Genomic DNA, 14982 nt, shown 5'->3' on the forward strand with positions numbered 1-14982 from the left:
AAATTTGAATGTCATTAATAGAAAGTATTTATCAAGCCTTTTTCTATGAGCCAGACCTAGGCTAAAGCACCTTAGGAAGAGCTGTCTAATTATCACGGGCACAGGAACCCCATGACGTAAGGAGTGTGCCAGGATCTTCTCTTTACAGATGAGGTAACCGACGTGAGATTAAACACTTCTAAGATTTCCCAGATAGTAAGTAGGGGAGTCAAGGATCGTCACCTTACGGACTGTGACTCCAGAACCCACACCCTTAACCTCAGTTTGCTTCCGCTCCCAGGGGCAGTAAAGCAAGGGCAGGCCTCTCCCGGGACAGCCACGGTCCTGGTCCCTCGCTAACCTTTGCTCTGCCTTCTCTCTCAGAAGCCGCCAAGAACCCTGTTCTTCACGTGAGAGCCGAAGTGCACAAGTCCTTGGACAGTTACGCAGCCAGCTTGGCCAAAGCCATAGAGGCTGAAGCCAAAGTCAACTTATTTGGGGAGGAGGCGCTGCCTGGGGTCTTGCTTGCCGCACGGACCGTCCCCGGGGTTGGCTTTGGGAGCCGCCGAGGCAGCAGAACTCTCGCGAGTCAGAGGCTGCAGCTGCAGAGCATCGAAGAGGGGAACGTTTTAGCCGCGGAGCAGACGTGAGGGTGGATGCCCTCAACATACCCTGGTGTGCAGCCATCAGAAAAAACGCTGAACACAATGTCTGTAAGTGACTTCCGTGTCTCTGTGAGACCACACGTGGGCTTCCTTGAGGTCTCAGCGATGGGACCAGAGGCATCTAGAGTACAAAGCAGAGCCAACGGAGGTGTGGCTGAGACTTTGTGGGAGGTGGGCCGTAGAGGGGAACTAGAGACCACGGCTTAGACGGAGACCGCCGCGTGGGTCACTTCCTCCTCTGCACATCCTGTGCCCTGGGGGTCCAGCCACGCACTGTCCCGGAGGCCTCAGGAGGCGAGCCCTTCCCAGGGCCCTTCGGAGGATGACGCTGCTTCTGGGTGGTTGATGTGGACCCTGCCGGGCCGTCAGTTTTACACTAAATGGTCCCCAGAGGAGAGCCCAGGAGCCGAGCTCCCCAGATCCAGGTGCTGCGCCCTGGGGTCCTGGTTATGACCTCGCCTCTGGTGGCGCCACCTGCTGGTGCTAGTAGGGACAGCTCACGGGCCGCTGGGCGGACGCAACAGGCCTGGGGCTGCTGTGGCTGAGGACGGGGCCGCCTCCCTAGTGACTGAGTCTTTGCTATTTCATAAGAAGGGAGAAACCACTGTAAAAGACAGGAGGAAGGAGCAGATACCAGATGTTTCATTTCTAGAATTAAAAAAAACAAAAAAATCCATTTGGTTAGGATGAAACCACGATCTTAACTGAGCCTGAAAGGGCCATGGGGCCAAGCGCTGCTGGGAACTAGAGATACTGTTATCGTTGGAGGGAATCCCCTTCACATAGGAAGACCTCATGGAATAGACTCGGCTTGTGATGTTTGATGGACTGTTTCATTAGCTGGCCTCCAGGGAATACTCCCGTAGGCAGCAGCTACTGTTTCCCCGCCCTGAGCAGTGTAAGAGGAGACAGACTTGAAGAAACGCTGGACCTGGCGTCAGCAACCTGCGCGCAGGCCCGGCTCCGCCGTACCTTCCTCATGTCATTGGGACTCCCTGTCACCTCTAGGCCATCTGGAAAATAAGGGAGTGAGGAGTTGGATTGAATGGTGGCCGGGATCATTTCTAACTCTGATCTTTGATGTTCTCTGAATTTGTAAGTTAGAAAAAAAAAAAAAAGTGACCCATGGACCAACATTTGCACAGCTTTTGAGTGTGGTTTCTAGTGGGCACGTGAAGCACTGCTGCAAGCCCGGGTACGTGGGCTGATCCGATGTGTCTAGAGCACCGTTCTGACAGGATGCCAGCCGGCAAGACACTTCAATGGGGGCAGAGGCGGAAGTGGGCCACGCATTGTGGCTTGTATGTTAGGTCTCTCTCCCTTGGAGTTGGGATGGCCGTTACATGTGTGGGCTTGGAGCGGTGGCTGTGGTGACGTGAACCACCTGTGCCTGCCCTTCAGCTTGGGTGATTAGGCCAGCCAAGTGCAGGCCTTTCCCCGCCTTCAGAATTCCGGGGGGTCAGCAGAGGGTACATCCTGAGGAGATCTACCTGCGTCTGCTATGAGGCAGCCATCCCAGAAAGGGAATCACTTTTGTGGCGTTCCATTGGGGTCTAGCTAGCTCTCAGTGAGGCAGTGTCTCTTTGCTGCGTGGCAGAGACCCAGTGGTTGGCTGGTCCCCTGGTCTGCAATTTACAGAAGACTTCCTGAGACCTGGGGGCTGCTACCTTCACGGTGATCAAACTCATCAGCAACTCCTGTGGGTCAGCCGGGTGCCAGCCACGGGTCTGCATTCTGGATGGGAGTGGGAAGGATCAAAAGGTGGTTTCACCCTTGGGTTCTGCCGATGAGATGTGCAGATCAGTCAGACTCTGCTGTCACTACTGGGTGGCATTCCGAAACCTGAGGGCATTTTATGTTTTCTGCATGTATTTTTTCCTAGCACTGGTCCTTGTCTAGTTTCGAAAGGGACCATACGCCTGAGCTTCTAGTTCGCACCAAGGTGGAACAGGGCAGGGACCTTTACCTCTAGGTTGGAATAGCCCACGATGCCACCCCTCCCCCACCCCTTAGGGCATTTTGAGTGCCGCAAAGTGACTTGCAACCCAGGGGCTGGAGAGTGCTTCCCCCGGACTGTACTTAGCTGGGCTCTAGGGAGAGAGTCCTGAGACATCTCCCGGCCTCCAAGTCCTCACTGGCTGATCCCAAACTAGCTTAGATACACGAGGATTTAATCTAAGCCAATCTAGCAATACTGCACTTCCTGAAAGCATTCTGTGCGTTTCCTCTTTTCTACCGAGGTCCGTTTATTTATTCATCTACCAGACACTGCACCTCCAGCGTGTGCAAGGCACCAAGCTAGGCTCTGTGAGTACTAACACTAAAGTGTGTTCACTCTAATATAGGGAGAGACCTGGGAGAGACTGAGGCTAATAAATTGCAAAGTCCATGAATGATTATAGAAAGAACTGTGGGCTCCAGAGGGAGGTGAATATTTCCGATTAGAAGGAGTTAGGGGTAGCACCATGTAGGAGGTGACTGTTTGAGCCAAGCCTTGGAGGATGTCTGGCAGCTGGAACCATATTTTCCATATTCATGAATTCAGATTTTCCTTGATTCAGCCTAAGCGAGAGAAAGGAGAGCAAAAGGAGGTGGATGGGGGAGAGGGCGAGGACATAATCCCCACATGCTCTGACGTTTCTGAGAGGATTTTTGAGGACCCCTGTCCTTAGTGCAGAACCCCAACTGCCCCCGCTGAACCCAGGCCCATTATAATGCTTTATTCTGCTGTGCAGTGGCAGCCTGAGGACTTCCTGAGGGGGCCACGTGGACAGTGGCAGGTGGGACACTTGGCCACTTGTTCACGTCAAAACCTCAGTCCTGCATCTTCTGGTTTTGACAGGACCACGTTTAGGACTGTTGCCCATCTCTGCTTCTTTCATAGAGATTGCCACTTGACCGGGTCCCCCCCAGTGCTATACCCCAGATACCAGGTTTGGGGGCTAGTGTGACCCAGAAGGCAGTGGAGTGCCACGCCACTGAGCACACAGCTCAATCCCTAGCCTTTTCCCAGGCCAGACGCACCAAGACTGGAGTTCAGGGCCTTCGACACTAGGTGGCAGCAGTGTGGCTGCGATGCCGCTGGCAGTTCCCCACCGGGAAGAGCTAAGGGTAAAGCTGAAGGCTCGTTTGCTTCTGGCTTCGAGCACCTACTCTGAGCTCCTGGTCTCCACTGCAGTCCTCGGCCTTTAAAGGACCACCCAGCTAGCTTGCTTACAAGTGTGACCCCATTCGGGGTTGCAGGTACTGCCAGTGCTCAGCTGTGTGAGCTTAAGCAAATCACTGCTGTAGAAACGGGGTTGAGGAATGTTAAGACAAGGGCCATCTGGTGCTAATGTTCTTTGATTTTCATTTAAGGAGCTGCTGGGTAGTCTCTGAGTGAACGGCGGGACTAATTCAAGTGTTTGCAATAGGCCAAGGTAGTTTGGAGTGGACAGGAGAGGGAGGAAAAGCGCTTTGATACAGTGAGAGACTTTACTGGCCTGTTCAGATTTAACTAGATGAGTATTTTGTCTATCCTGATAGTGGGTCCCTGAAATACTCGCAGATTAGAGACAGGTCTGCGGATGGACCACGGGATATACTCACGACAAGGGTTCAGCCTTGAGCCCCAGCCGTCTCCCGTCTGGAAGGAACTGTGAAGGTGATGTGGCTACCAAAGGATGAGACAGGGAACTAGCACATAGTGCCTACTGTGTGCCTGACCTGTTAAGACATCTGAGTGCCCGTCATGTGCTAGGCATTAGTTGGGCACTTCCAAATGCTTTATCTCACTGCAAATGATACAGTGGGGATAGTGCAGGCTTTGGTATGGGACGTTCTGGGTTCGGATTCCACGCTGCTGCTTCTGAGTAAGGTGTCCTTGGGCTAATTACTCGATCTTTCTGTATTGCAGTTTCCTCATCTATAAAATGAACTTTGTATTCTGTTTCTATGTGGGGACACAGACTCCAGGGGGCCCTCTGATTATGTGGATTAGGGCATCCAGCACAGTGCCTGGGGCATAGCGGATGCTGAACCCTTGCTGTTTCTTCTCCACTCTGCAGGTGGGTGTATTATTCTTGTTTTACAGGGCTCTGGTGATAAGAAGTGAGAATCTTAAAAAGATAACCGTTATCCTAGATAAGAGGTGTTGAAGGTTGTTGCCGTAGGAATCGTCACGTCTGCCGTACAGCATGAAGGGATGTGGTGAGAAAGGAGAAGACGATAGAGAGGAGGGGGTAAAGGCTAAGTGGCACTTGGGATTCAGGAGATCTGAAGGGGCGAAACTGAGCTTTTCTGTTACTGGCTATCGAAGATGGTAGAGCCCCAGGCTGCTGTGGCATCTGGAATCAAAGCACAAGCTCAGCTTTGAGCTCCCTTACAGCCCAGAAGGGATGCTCTCCCTGAGATGTGACCTGGAGTCTCAGGGCAGCCCCATCCTGCAGTGACAGTGACTGCTTGGCCTTGGCTTTGGGGTTCAGATTCTCTGAGTCTCCGAGCCCCTGAGGGAAGAGGCAGCGCAGGGGCAGGAGTCCATGCTGCCACCCACAGTGTACACAGAACCCCAGGTGAATTCCATGGGAGAGTGAAGGGAAATCACATTTTTCACCCTGAAGCAAAGGAAAACGGCTGTGAGCACAGTCGTATGTGACTACAAGAGGGGGCAGAGCCGGACCGTCCTTCTGGGTTGGGAAGGGGCACACACAGAATCCAAGGAGGCCTAGGGAGGTGAAGGGAATTGTCCAAGGTCTCAAAGGAGATTAAGCCAGGGTGGGGGCTGAAACGCCAGGTCTTGGCCATGTGACTGAGAGAGGGAAAGAGCCAGCTTTGCAGCTCGAGGAGGATGAGGGATAGTTAACAGTCATCATTATTAGAAGGCCAGTAGGGCTTTACTGGGTAGGTAGGACTATTGTAAAGCAAGGAGTTTGGGAGACTGGAATATCTGCTTGCCAGACCTATAAAAAACTGCAGGCCTAAGGTGGCTGGATTCACTGGAAAGAATTCAAAGCACAAACTCAAATCTGCATAAGATTACCAAGAGCACAGTTCTGCTCACTGTTATTTTTAGGAGAACAAAGTACGCAAAGCTGTGTTCATTTCCCTCAGAAAGCATTTTCCTGAGCAGTATTAACAGCTTAAGAATTAAAAGCCACTTCTGTTTTTCCTTTTTTTTTTTTTTTTTTTTTGCGGTTTGCGGGCCTCTCACCGTTGTGGCCTCTCCCGCTGCGGAGCACAGGCTCCGGACGCGCAGGCTCAGCGGCCATGGCTCACGGGCCCAGCCGCTCCGCGGCACGTGGGATCCTCCCGGACCGGGGCACGAACCCGTATCCCCTGCATCGGCAGGCGGACTCTCACCCACTGCACCACCAGGAAAGCCCTGTTTTTCCTTTTGACACCACCATCTTGAAGTATCACTAATCATTGGTGAGTCTGACCCTCCCAAAGGAAAAGACAGTCCTAGGGAGGATCACAGGCCCGGGCAGGCGGCCAGGGGAAAGAGCCTGTCTGGCTGGAAATAGGTCTGTCAGTGACGTGGACATGCTTAAGGGACAGAGCCCTATGCTGTGTTCTGATAAGGGACCCCTGGATGCAAAGGTGGTTCAAAACCAACCTTCAAGATAAAGACCAGCTGATCCTAAAATATAGTTCACTTGAAGTTTTTGGACGCTTATTTTTAAGATTAAAAAATGCTTAGGATTATTATAAACCAATATTTATCAAAAAGTAAGAGTGTACTTAGAATAGTTTTGTTTACCTGATTAAGTATCTGGGTTTTGGTCTGTGTAGGGCTGTGCAAATTGTGAACTTGTGCTTGAGCTTGTGGACGTTTTCGGGTGTCTCCCCCTTTACCCCCACCCCTGTTTTCCACAGACTTGTCTCTGTCTCCAGCCTCCCTTCCCATGGGCTAAAGAGAGGAAGGAGACTGAGCAGGAAGGGGCCAACCGTTGCACAGTCCATACCACAGTCGCCTGGGTCCATCCATCCATGTGTTTTTCATGAATTCCCGCAAGAAAATTAGCTTCATGGAATATCGTTAAGTGGCGTGGAAGTGACCAAGAAAGAGACAACAAACAAACACTGTTAACCCAGAGTTCTAAAGGAGGTTTAATGAATAGCAGTGCTGTCTCTCGATATGTCCGTCCCATAACCGAAGTCAAAGGGCGGGTGGTAGATTATCAGAGACTTGGAACAGCCTCAAGGCACAGAGCCCACCACCTCTGTCTGACCCAACACCTGCCACCACTAAAGCCGCATTCCTTGTCTAAGTGGGTAAGTGAGCCCTGGGGTCCACTGTCTCCCCTGCAACAAACACTGGACCATGGAAGCGGCCAGGACTCGTGAACTCTGCCTCTGTAGAATGTCTTCTCTCCTAGCTGCCTCCTTGACTGCTTGTCTGGCCTGCCCTGCTCCTTTATAACATATAACACCCAAACTACAAAATCGCTAAAGGCAGGGGGCCTGATTCCTTGGACAAATACCACTTTGTAATGTTTGGGTTTTAAAAAAAAAAGAACAGTTTTAGAGCAGTTTTAGGTTCCCAGCAAAACTGAGCAAAAAGTTCAGAATCCCCCCACTCCCACCTGCTCAGCCTCCTCCACTATCGACATCCTGCGCCAGAGTGAACAAACGCCATTGATTTTCTCCTCTTGCTCTTCCTGCCAGAGTCACCCTTGACCCCACTGAGTACTCCAGTCTGGGCTGTCGGTTTTCCAGCACTTCTCTACGGCATAATCCCTCTGTAGTGTCATATTGTGCGCCGCAGTTGTCCTTTCAGTTATTCTGTAAACCCTTCAACCTCTCGTGGGGTCCTAACACAGCCCCTGGGACATGGGTGGTGCAAATATGACTACCTCTATCTGAGGGAGGAGGAAACAGAAGCCCAAAGAAGTCACATGGCTTGAGCAGATCACATAACTATTTGGGTACCAGAAACTGAGACCTGGCACTTTTTGGAAATCATGCCTTTGCCCTGTTTGGCTAAACTTCTAACTCACTCCTTTCTTTCCCTTTGACCATTCAGCGTATTCCTAATATGGAGACATATGCGTCCTGCCCAGGCTAAGAGCTAGATGTTGAAGTCCAACTGAAGTTACCGAGCCAACTAGAGTTATTTTTCCTCTCTCCAGAAAGCCAGTCTGTCTTCTCTCAGCATCAGGTGTCCTTGGGCTTGCAGCCATGTTCCGGGGAGGCGCCATCCCTGGTCTCCACACGGGAGAAGGATGCTTTGCCTGGCCACACCTGTGAGTCTGTTCATGGCCCAATGAGAGTGGGCATGACAGTTTAGGAGACAGGAGAGAGGATGGCTGAAGGGTTAAGTCTGCAGGTGCAGCTTCAAGTCGTAACCTGCAAGACACAGACCTGGGTGTGGATGGCTTAAGTCGAGTGAAGGTGGACCCCAGAGAGGAGGAAGACCGGGAATTAGAAGACTGGATGGTCAACACTTTCAGTTGAAACCTAGAAGTTGGAGAAAGGAAGGCTAGAAGCCAGAGCTCTCAGAACTGGCTTGTGCTAATATGGTGTGTGAGTATCCATGATGCTCTGGGATTGCTCATAGCCTGACCCCTGAACTCAGGTAATGAGGGACCACTGATCGTGAGAGATGATGATTGGGGGTGGAGATAAAGTACTTTGAAAGGAGAAATGAAAAAAAGCTCTTCTGTGTGATTCTGTCACACAGAAGTCAAAACTGAAAAGGTTATTTAATCTAGAAAAGAACAGAGAAAGACAATCTTAGGTTACAAGAAAAGATTTGGAAAACGTGGGTCAAGGTATCAAGGCATTAAATAGTCAAAGTCAGGATATCTTAAAACAACCAACTTCTTTAATTAGAAAGCAACAAACATGCAAATGGCAAGTGTAGAAATTTATTTGAACCAACATTTTCACTATAATGGAAATTACTCTTCAACAGTGATCCAAGCTCCCACATTTGAAGGTTAGGGAAAATATTGCACTTTGCATTTTCTAGCACTCCTCATACATGGCAAAAAGTTTTTAAAACATTTCGCTAGTTTTGTTTTACACACACTCCCAAATTCATGCACACAGTCATTCCAAACCAATGTTAGGTCATCCCCCCAAAAGGGAAAAACTCCAAAAAACCACAACCTTAAAATTGCACTGAAGCTCTGTAAAGAAAAAAATATAAATGTCTTATACAAATTTCCGAACATCTAAGTGCTTGCCGATAAGAGCTGATTATTCCTCGTCCTCATTTTCATTCTCCTGACCGGAGCCTTCTGATCTGTCACTCTCCAACCGGTCTGGAAGACACAGATATGAGACAAAACGAAATACCTTTATTATTACAATTAAAATAAGTTTCAATGCCTTTTGTTCAAAACTGATTAAAATGTATATAATTCAGCACATCATCATGTAAAAATCAGTTCACAGCTGTGTGTAGAAAAGTTATTTTTGCCTCTGGAGACAAAGAGTAAAGGAAACACAGCACTCTCAACTTTGAATATTCATGTAATTCCAAAGATATAAAAAGTACAAAGAAAAAACCCTAAAGATCTTGATCTACTGTGGTCTACTGCAATGATTTCAAACCGTGTTCCTGGGAGCCTGGGAGCCCTAGGAGGTGTATCAGGTGTCACCAAGGGGAGTGAGAGGCAAGCTGTGCGAGAGAATTTGGTGGTCGTTCTTGAGGATCTGTGTATTTGTTTATAAAAACATTTCTTAAATATCTGCTATGTTCCAGGATACAATGGTGACCAAAACAGTCACAGTCTCTGTCATCAAGGAGCTTATCTAGACTGAACACTCAAGGGAGTGTACAATTACAGCCCGGCGAGTGAGCACGGCACGTCCTCTCAAGTTCCATGATTTACACTTGCTGTTCCTCTGCTTGGGACACCTTCACCCAGTTCTTCAGCTGTAATGGTTCTGCTTACTCATCTCAATACGACTATTATTCCCTGTGTGAAACTTCCCCCAGACTTTTTCAAATACCCAACCTGCAGAATTATGAACTCCTTCCTTCACACTCCAGAATATTCTGTGTGTATCGTGTAATAATTACAGTAATAGCTTGTTTGCCTGTCTTCTTACAGACTAGACTGTGAGCTCCCGGGAAGATGGTAGTTATTTCTTTTATGTCCTAAGGGTCTAGTAGAGGTTCAATGAAGGTTTATCAAATAAATGAACGTCAGTTTTACTAAGATAAGATATATTACGTTAGGGTATGTAAAGAAGGCAACAGTACCGAATCACTACCACCACTAGCGTGGAACCCTTTCTATCACAGAAAGATTTCTCCAGGGTAAGCTGCGGGAAAAAAGGCTTAGACACGGGGGAAACAGTTCCGTCCCACTGTCAACACCAAGAGAAAACGGAATCCTGAGATTTTATTATCTACAGAGGCTTAAACACTCCCATTGGATTCTAAGTCAACAACACCAGTATACAGAAGGGATTGTATGTTTAATTGTCCAAGTGAATTAGATTAAATCCCCTCAACGCCAACGCCATTTCAATGTCAAACTAATGAGATAATGTATGTGTGTATGATTTGTAACCTGAATTATACAAATTTTAGCTGTTATTATATAATAAGTGTTCAATACACATTTGTAAAATAAATGAACAAAATAAGATGATGACAGACCTTCACAGGTCACTAAGGAATCTAAACACAGTGGAAGACTTTCTGATCAATAAAAGGCTACCTAAGGGATGTTAGTATAAAAGAGATTACACTCTTTTTATTGGATGATATACTTTCATGAGAGAAAAAAACATGAAGTTGCTATTCTGCTTAACCAGAGTATCGTGAATAGGATACAACAACTGAGTATATTCAACAAACCTATTCTGTCATATTACTGGAGACTGAGGAAGCACTATCAGCCTATTTCAGAATGTGTAGGGTGGCCCAAATTCTCTCTGGTTGTCACACTTACGAATGAAGAGGGGGACATGGAGGGGAAGGAGGAAATGTCACAGCCTTCAAATCAAGCAGTTTACAGCAGACATTAGAATTCTGCAGAGTCCAAAGCAAGTGATAAGAAGGCGAGGGAGGGCCCATGGAGTCTCATACGGGTCACACGGTAACTGACAGTGGCTTGTGGAATGAGGAAGAGGGCAGAGCAGCTGTCCGTTTCTCAAATCCTTCTCACTTAACTGCTGCCGAGTCATGTCTCAGAATAGAAACCCAATTTCTAAGAATAAATTAAATGAAATCTTTTTGTCCACAAAGTGCTACTGAGGTAGGAAAACTGATAAGCAGTTCAACACTTTCACAAATCTCTGGCTGGTAATTACAGACCACGGAGATCTGAGAACACTGTGTTCTTTTAAATGAGAACTAGAAATAATCACTTCTGTATCCACTGTTTTCAAAAGTTGACAACACCAAACTGCTCCTGTAAGTAAGGTTTACATTTGTGGAAAGGTTCCTGTAATTCCCTGTTAGAAATATTTCTTCAAGAAATTATTTTTGATCGGAAAAGATAAGATCATGAAGAGATATTAAGTTTGCTGGGGGTGTGGGGAGGGGACAAGGGAGATATGAAAAAAATACCCCAAGGAAACCTGTGTTCCAACAAAACAGAGTCAATACAAGACTCATCGTTAGCTAAAGATTTGATACTAGAAGTTCATTCATTTGTTCACCCGTTCATTCACAAAACACTATTATATGCTAGTCACTGTTCTAGAAGCTAGCTGTCCAGCTGTGAATAAGACAAACTAGGTCTCTGGTCTTAATGAGCTCACTTTCTAGAGGAGAAAAACAGAAAATAAGAAAGGTATTTTTCTCCTTTAATCTGTGTAGCAAGACAAAAATAAAGAAATGAAGTTAGAATAAGTACTTGATGAAATAGGCAATGACCAGAGAGTGACTGAATGAGAAGGAGGGTGTGAGAAGGCACATGAAACAACTTCACACTGGGCAACTAGGGAAGGCTTTTCTAAGGAGGTAACACTGGAGCTGAGACCTCAATTGTATGTTCAATTATTAGTGAAGTTGGACGAAGTTGCCTAAAAGGCAGAGGGAACAGCCAGTGAAAAGGTCCTAAATATGCTAACAAGCTTGACGAATCTGAGGAGGAAAGTAGCCATTTATGGCTGAAATGTAGTGGGCGAGGAGAAAACTGGAATGTGTCGACTCAGTGGCTGGCAGGTCTAGGTCATGTAGATCAGAGTATGAAGTCTGGGTTTTAAGAGCAGCTGGGGAGTCCCTGAGAATTTTAAGCAAGGGTGACATAACCTAATGTATATTTTTAAAAAATGGGTCAGCAAACTATGGCCCCTGCACAAGTCCTCCCACAGCCTATTTCTGTAAATAAAGTTTCATTAAAGCAGAGCCATGCCCTTGATCTACATATTATCTGTGGCTGCTTCTGCACCACAATGTCAGAAATGAGTAGCTGCAACAGAAACCGCATGGCCCACAAAGCCTATTTACTGTCTGGCCGTTTAAAGAACAAGTTTACTGACCCACGTTTTAGTTTTATTTTTGGCTGTGTTGGGTCTTCGTTGCTGTGTGCGGGCTTTCTCTAGTTGCGGTGAGTGGGTTTCTCATTGCGGTGGCTGCTTCTTGTTGCGGAGCACGGGCTCTAGGATTGCGGGCTTCGGTAGCTGCAGCATGTGGGCTCAGCAGTTGCAGCCCCTGGGCTCTAGGGCGTGTGGGCTTCGGTAGTTGTGGCTTGCGGGCTCTAGAGCGCAGGCTTAGTAGCTGTGGCGCACAGGCTTAGTTGCTCCGCGGCACGTGGGATCTTCCTGGACCAGGGACCGAACCCGTGTCCCCTGCACTGGCAGGCAGATTCTTAACCACTGCGCCACCAGGGAAGTCCCTGACCCATGTTTTAAAAAGCTCCCTCTGTGCTGTGGAAATCAGATTGTATGAAGGCGAGAGCAGAAGCAGGGAGACCAAGGTAGATGAATATGTGTTATATTCTGGAGTAAAGCTACCATAATTGATGGAGTGAATCTGTGTATGACTGGGTAAGTGCCTGTGAGTCAATATGATGTTACGCTCTATAGATCCATCGTGGAGAACACTGTGGCGATCTAGATGTACGTGTGCCAAGGTCCAGAGGTATGAAGGGATGCTTCAGGGTTTTATAAACCATATTAACATATTTGGACTCTATCCTAAGAGCATGAGGAGGCCCAGGAGAATTTTAAGGAGGGGAGTAAATTGATCAGATTCTAACATATTTTAGAAAAGATTAGAATGGTTCACACACCATCTCTCCAAAGCCTGTCAAAACTTCTAGGAATCTCAGAACTGCCTTTCTCTCTCAAGAAGTTGCCTAGACTAAAAGTCTTTAGTACAGCATTCATGAGAATAATTTTGGTTGCTTTTTTAAAATGCAGGAGCTCAAACGCTATTCAGATGAAATGAATCAGAATCTTTCATGGATAGGAACCAGGTATTTGTAGTTTTAAAAGGGGGATTTAAAGTGCACTCTTCATTAAAAATCACAGCTTAAGCAGGAAGGAGCTGATTTCCCAGGAAGCCTTGTGGAGTAATGGAAAGGCTGAAGTATTCTGTGGCTAGATTGTGCTTCCATGATCAAAGTCTATTACTAACTCTCCTTGAATACGCAGACATTATTGTACTTGGAATACAGGACAATGAAGGGAAAGAGAGGAAAGGAGTAGTTGACTCATCAAATAACTAGACATCTTAAGGATAAAAGCAGCAGAAATACAAACTCTTGGGTACCTTTTTCTATCTAGTCTTTTACCTAAGAGAAACAAGAGGGTGAGTTAAGTTGACTAAACCTTGACTGCTGACAAAAAGAAATAGAAGAAAGGGAACCTTTATATTATAAAACATCTAATTCTAAAATCAAAGAAGGATGGTAATAACTATTAGTTAACAAACCATTGACACATTAGCACCTATTTAAAATAGATTCTTGGACTTCCCTGGTGGCGCAGTGAATCCACCTGCCAATGCAGGGGACACGGCTTTGAGCCCTGGTCCGGGAAGATCCCACATGCCGAGGAGCAACTAAGCCCGTGCGCCGCAACTACTGAGCCTGCACTCTATAAAGTCTGCAAGCCACAACTACTGAGCCTGCATGCTGCAACTACTGAAGCCCACACGCCTAGAGCTTGTGCTCTGCAACAAAGAGAAGCCACGGCAATGAGAAGCCCGCACACTGCGATGAAGACCCAATGCAGCCAAAAATAAATTTATTAGAAAAAATAAAATAGATTCTTGCACAAATGAAAGGAGAATTAGTTTCCTATAGGAAAACTCAGGAAGAACCATTCACCAGATGAACTCTTCATAAGAACAAGGAAATTTTAGTTGTCATAATCAGCAAATGTTTTTCTTGTTCTATAAAATGCTGCCTCCTCAAATCTGAAATCCAAGTGAATTTTTAAGGTTACTGATTGTTACTGAAGAAAACAGATCAAAAGATGTTACAGTGGTTAGAAGTACTACAATAATATTTTGTTGGACTACAAACATTTTCTGTTTACATTTTAGGTTTATTTTTTGTTTTGACTATTTGAAATTTTCACTCTTTCCTGGTAATAGTTAATATTTACAATTTGAGGGTTATTTTCTCTCCAGCTCTTTTAATTACAGACATAAGGGGCTTCTTTCAATGCTTCAGAGGTACTACAGTCTCTCTCCTCCAGGACTTAGACAAATGCTACATACTCTTTATTTTGCCTGGAATACTTAGCTCTTCCTTCCCCACCCTCTGAGAAAGTGATATATAATCTACTGCTTATATAGACCTGAAGGTCTGAAATGGAAGTTATCCTAATAAAGAGTGAGGATGGGAGGGGACATCATGATTAGAAAGATCTCTGAAGTGAAAGAGTTTGATGTACCCCAAAATTCAGAGAGGGCCAGAGTGGATGGAGTGGATAGAGAAGGAAAGAATGCACTAGAAAAGCAGTTTGAGGTCAGGTCCTCCAGAGGACTGTGTGTCTTATTCATGACTTGAACGTGTTCCTGAAAGTGAAATTTGTAGGTAAAAGGGGAGTAAGTGCTTGGAAGCTAGTTTCAAATTCAGGCTTTACCATTTATCAGTTATGTGACCTGGGGTGAGTTATTACAAATAATCTACTTTGTAAAGGGTTGGAGCTAACTGAGGATAAATTTGTGAAATGACTGGTATATTGCCTGATACATTACAGGTATTCCATAAATGGTGGTGGTTGTTTTTATTAAATAATACCCAACATATGAAGAAATTTGTGATATCAGTGAAGAGTGATAAACACTTTGTTTATAATGGATACTGGATATTTTCTACTGTTATGAACACAGGTTATTCCATTCCTTCTTGAATATTAGTTATAATATATGCAATTTTGTATCTGTGGCACTGAACCTCACAGTTTATCATCTAAAACAGAAAAATACTGAAAAAAA

General features: G+C 46.3%; 2 protein-coding genes across 7 annotated transcripts in view; one reads left to right on the plus strand and one right to left on the minus strand.

The window, feature by feature from the left end:
- The window catches only part of GPR161 (G protein-coupled receptor 161), a gene marked incomplete at its 3' end in the record, with an annotated part of 44615 nt that extends 43986 nt beyond the window's left edge, over positions 1-629 (plus strand). Inside the window, exon 8 of the mRNA XM_079937147.1 lies at positions 364-629. Within this exon, the coding sequence (XP_079793273.1) occupies positions 364-629 (266 nt within the window). The remainder of the gene's footprint in view (positions 1-363) is intronic.
- Positions 630-7859: 7230 nt separating this feature from the next.
- Positions 7860-14982, minus strand: part of DCAF6 (DDB1 and CUL4 associated factor 6) — a 173037-nt gene continuing 165914 nt past the window's right edge. For all 6 annotated transcript variants that reach the window (XM_079939962.1, XM_079939961.1, XM_079939960.1 and 3 more), the window contains one exon: positions 7860-8890. In XM_079939962.1, coding sequence (XP_079796088.1) covers positions 8826-8890 — 65 coding nt within the window. In that variant the 3' untranslated portion in view covers positions 7860-8825. The remainder of the gene's footprint in view (positions 8891-14982) is intronic.

Source organism: Stenella coeruleoalba (assembly GCF_951394435.1).
Source record: "Stenella coeruleoalba genome assembly, chromosome: 1".
Lineage (NCBI taxonomy): Eukaryota > Metazoa > Chordata > Mammalia > Artiodactyla > Delphinidae > Stenella > Stenella coeruleoalba.